This window comes from Gavialis gangeticus, unplaced genomic scaffold (assembly GCF_001723915.1).
Source record: "Gavialis gangeticus isolate Ggan-Ray unplaced genomic scaffold, GavGan_comp1, whole genome shotgun sequence".
NCBI lineage: Eukaryota > Metazoa > Chordata > Crocodylia > Gavialidae > Gavialis > Gavialis gangeticus.
In genome coordinates, this window is record NW_017729025.1 from 102610576 (window position 1) to 102612389 (window position 1814).

Consider the following 1814-nt stretch of genomic DNA (forward strand, 5'->3'; position numbering starts at 1 on the left):
TGCTCATGTCATAAATAGGAGTGTCTTCAAAACAGTCATTAACTTAACAACACAGAAGGACCACAGATAAATGGGCAATAAGCTCCTAACGATCACTCACACTGAGGAAACATTTTTATTATATCACAACAAATAAAACTGTCTCACCAGTAATTTATCAAAGAGCTTCTTTAAGTTTGATTCTAGCTTTTCCATGTCACCACAAAATGAACTCATTTCAGCAAGCAGCTTCAGTACCTACAAATAAGAATAGTTCTTGGTAAAGCCTGCATGTCTTTATAAGTAAAATCTTAAAAATATTGACAAATTCTAGCTTATTATTATATTATTACAGCAATATTATTACCGCTTATTTAACAGATGGCAAAATTCAAACCCTGTAAATACAGAACAGCATTATAGACCATAATTTTGGAAAAACTAAAAAACCCCCCAAAAACCCCAACAACTCATGCCTACTGTGGAACATCTTAGTTATACTTTGGCTTTTAATGGTGGAAGCTGGTAGGCAACCAATGAAAATTAATGTGATAATGTACTTTAAATAACTGTTTTGCTGTTAATGCCTACATAAGCTAGCTTGAACCTATCTGCAGGAGACCATTGGAGATGTTCATTTAAACTTCCTTCCTCAGTGCATTTAGAGCCCTCTTAAAATATGCCTCCTTTTATAATGCCTGCTCCTAAGGACTGAAACAATGATAGTATAAAAAGGCCTCCAAGATACTCACTCCTTGGCTCGACCCAGTTCAGCCTGGCTGAGTCTATCACACTGCAAGCTCTTTGATACATGGATTCTGTTTTGTACAGCATCAAGCACAAAACTAACAAGCAGGCTACTTTAAGAGACTCCTTGGAAGACTTAACATGGTGGAACAAGAGCTCGGACGGTTTCACAGAGACCATGCTACAAATAGTAATCACTGTCATTACTGTTCTTAATTATAGTAAGGCTTTCAGTACCTGTATTTACTGCTAGGTGTTCTGCTTGTTGTGTAATTCCATCAGCTGCCAGCCTTTTCTCTCATTATCTAATTAACTGGAACAGTCACAGGACAACTGACCAGCCATATGACAATACATTGCTAGAAAACTCACATTAGATTTTGTTGTTGCAGAGTGCACTCACTTCTGCCCTAGTAAGCATGCAGGAGGTCTAAACACACACAGCCCATATATACAACTGTGTGTGGCTCAGTAGAGGCTCAGGTTCTATTGAACAATTATTTTCTAGTAATTACAGCTGAGTGCAATGTTGAAATGCCCAATGACTACATTGTAAAGCACTGGTCTCCAACTTTTTTAAGACAGAGATCACTTTTGGAATTTAAAAGGAACTCAAAAGCTAACCCTCACCCCCAAGCAGGTAAGTCTGTGGGGAGGGAAGAGAGGGGCAAATCAAGGCAGAGGGAGAAAAAATTATTTGGGGATGTACCCAGCCAGCAGGTAAGTCTGTGGGGAAAGGGGCAGGAAAGACTGAAGCCCAAGCCCTAGCCTCACTCCTTCTCTCATTGCTGGGGCTTCGATCTGTCTCCCCTCCCTGCCCCACCTGACAGCAGGGAGCAGGGCTGGAGCAGGGGCAGGCCCTGCACAGCCGGGGTGGGACAGAGTCATGAGAGGTTCATCTGCGGGGCACTGGAAGGGGGGGGGGGAGATACTCACCCTAGGAGGGCACAGAGGGGACACATGTCCCCCAAACTGTGAGAGAGAGGCTCCTAGCTGGGCCATTTCCATCAGAGGCTTGGGCCACACTGTGGCAGCGCTGGGAGTGGGGCTACGGGGGGCTGCACCCACCCGAAAATTCACTATAGCCC

The 1814-nt window shown here is 43.3% G+C and overlaps 1 protein-coding gene across 1 annotated transcript in view; it reads right to left on the minus strand.

Annotated features, from left to right (window-relative positions):
- Positions 1–1814, minus strand: part of API5 (apoptosis inhibitor 5) — a 28061-nt gene that overhangs the window by 14818 nt on the left and 11429 nt on the right. Inside the window, exon 8 of the mRNA XM_019519368.1 lies at positions 148–237. Within this exon, the coding sequence (XP_019374913.1) occupies positions 148–237 (90 nt within the window). The remainder of the gene's footprint in view (positions 1–147; positions 238–1814) is intronic.